The following is a 2838-nucleotide window of genomic DNA, read 5'->3' on the forward strand; positions in this document are numbered from 1 at the left end:
TAGCGAAGGGAACCTCCTGGGTTTCCCAGCAGCCAAGTCCCGACAGAAGGCAACCGTCCAACCAAGAGAGGGAAACACAGTCACCGCCAAGGCTACCGTTCCCAGGGCCAGAGCCTGCGGGCAAAAGGGGCTCCTCTGGCCCATATCCAAGCCGGGGAGTGGGTTACCGGTGGGAACCCATCGGAACTAAACACTACACAGGTGCAGGGAAAGGCAGTCACAATCAACCTGCCGGGAGCAGAAACAACCGCAGCCGTCTGTGGGACCCGTCCATCTGTCGCGGGCGGGGAGGAGGGTGTCAGCACACTACGCTCACCCCCTTCTGCTCGGGTCCGGCGGCCGCTGCTCAGTGGTGGCTCGAGCTGTAGGCCGGATCCCGGGGGTGAGTGAAAGGGGGTTTGTTGGGTGTGGGGATTGTTTATAGTCCGTGATGCCACCCACGGTTGTGGTGATTTCACCACCGCTGCTCAATACGGGGGTCCCGGGGATGGTGATGCGGAGCATCCAGGTGTTGTGTTGCCCCTCCGTGGGTAGGGGTTGGTGATCCCGGGGCCCGGTGATGGCTTGGGAGGTGCAGGGCCTGGTGGGCGCAGGGACGCGGGGGCAGCGCTGTGCCTTGCGGCACTGTGGTACTCACTCAGCCTGAGATGTGGACACATTTTTTACGGTAAACCAAACGGCTGGTAAGACGGTCCCACGGACGGCTGCAATTGCTTTCCCAGTAGGTGACGGTGATGTCCCTCTTCCTTGCACCTTTGTGTACTTGTTGGTTGCGATGGGTCCCCACCGGTAACCCGCTCCCCGGCTTCAAGCTGGACCGGGGGAGCTCTACTCTTTGCCCGCAGGCGCTGGCCCTCAGAAACTGGTGCCCTGGCGGTGGCGGTGTCTCTGTTGTACAGGTTGGGCTGTTGCCTTCACTCGGGTCTTGGTTATTGGGGGATCTACGTCCCCTTCACTGACGGATTCGGCAATTTACGGCGACTCCAAGCCTTGCCGGGGTCCGAGAGGCCCCTGCCCTGGTGCTGACTGTCCTTCGGAACACTGCTCCAGACCACCGGGCACACAGCCTACGGGGTCCTTCCAGAAACTTCCAAACGGTCCCCCTCCAGACAGTCACCACCGTTGCTGACCTTGCTGACCTGTCCTGCACTTAGCTGGACTCTTCAGGCTTTTCTCTCTCTATGTCACCACTCTTGCTTTCCTCCGTTTCTCCTTTACTTTCCTTACTTTCACTTAGTTGTTTACTTTAGCTCCTCTTGCAAGCCCTGCCCAGGGCTAATCTGCCTGGTACTTCCTGCCTCCAGAACTGTGATCTCCTCGGTGGGCGGAGCCAACCGCCTGGCCCACCCCCTGGTGTGAATCATCAGTTTCTGGAGGAAGGCAACAAGGATTTTTGGTTCAGCTTAGATGTGCCTACCTGGGATGTAGGGTGTGGTGGTGTGTGACCTGTGTCCCCTGGCTTGCCCAGGGCGACACACATCCAGCCGTGTGTTTTACCGAGAACTGTGTCCTCATCATTGGCTGAGTGAGTACCACTGTGCCGTTTGGCACAGCGCTGCCCCCGCGACCCTGCACCTCATCAGGCCCCGCAACCCACCTGTCATCCAGCATCCCTACCCCATCACCGGGCCCCGGGACAACCAATCCCCCTACCCACGGAGGGGAGAACTAACATCAAAGCTGCTCCCTGTCACCGCCCCCGGGATCCCCGTCCAGAGCAGCGGTGGTGTCAGCAATATCACCACAACCATGGGTGGCGTCACGGACAATATCCAAAACCCCCACAATCAAACTCCCCTTTTCACTCACGGGCGAGGAGCGCTGCTCGAGTCCCAGGGATCTGGCCCACCGCTCGAGCCACCACCAAGCAGCAGCAGCAGCAGCCGGACCCGAGCAGTGGGAGAGCGCAGCGTCCCCTCCTCCGCCCGCGACAATGACATATCTAGGTGATCGGGAGAAAGTAATAGTTTCAGGAAGAGAAATCTATGGGGAGGGTCCTGAGGACATATTACTTGATGTAAACACGGCTGCTAATAATCTCCTTATATCAGACGACCTGAAAACTGTGACCTGCACAGGAATAAGACAGAATCGTCCAGAAACAACAGAGAGATTCCAGTATAATCAGGTGATGAGCAGGAGGGGATTTACCTCAGGACGACATTACTGGGATGTGGAGATCAGTGGGTCCGGGAGGTGGAAGGTGGGGATGTGTTACCCCAGTATAGCCAGGAGGGGGCGTCAGTCAATCATTGGATATAATAACAAGTCCTGGTGTTTATATAAAGAGCCAGGGTATAATAATCAGTATTCAGTGAAACATGACAGGAAACCGACCCGGTTACCTCACTCGATCTCCAGTGATGGAGTCAGGGTCTGTCTGGATTATGAGGCCGGGCAGTTGTCCTTTTATGAGCTGTGTGACCCCATCAGACACTTACACACCTTCACTGCCACATTCTCCGAGCCCCTTCATGCTGCATTATGTGTGTATGATGGTTCTATAAAAATAACAGGAAGGGGCAGCTGTGAGGAACCATCATCATAGAAGAAGTCTATTCTTGGTGGAACATTGAGGATCTGGGTGGTGACCCATGTAGGATCTGTTTCCTTAGGGCTTTAATTATATGAACTGTTTGTGTTACATCTTTTACCATTATTCTCATAAATGCATAAAAAAATTGACATTTATTTTGAAAAAATCACCACAAAATACAATAGCAATGATTACCCGGCTAGTGCTCCTCAGAAAAATGTATGACCATGTAGAAATTCCTTTAATCGTCGTAGCCACTTTTTGCAAAATTGGGAAATACTGAGATGATTTTACTGACTTTT

The 2838-nt window shown here is 54.7% G+C and overlaps 1 protein-coding gene across 1 annotated transcript; it reads left to right on the forward strand.

The window, feature by feature from the left end:
* Positions 1-1933: 1933 nt before the first annotated feature.
* Positions 1934-2548, forward strand: LOC142302216 (tripartite motif-containing protein 14-like). The gene has a single exon (XM_075343306.1). It carries the CDS (start codon positions 1934-1936, stop codon positions 2546-2548), a length of 615 nt encoding a protein of 204 aa, XP_075199421.1.
* The last annotated feature ends 290 nt before the right edge of the window (positions 2549-2838 follow it).

This window comes from Anomaloglossus baeobatrachus, chromosome 4 (assembly GCF_048569485.1).
Source record: "Anomaloglossus baeobatrachus isolate aAnoBae1 chromosome 4, aAnoBae1.hap1, whole genome shotgun sequence".
NCBI lineage: Eukaryota > Metazoa > Chordata > Amphibia > Anura > Aromobatidae > Anomaloglossus > Anomaloglossus baeobatrachus.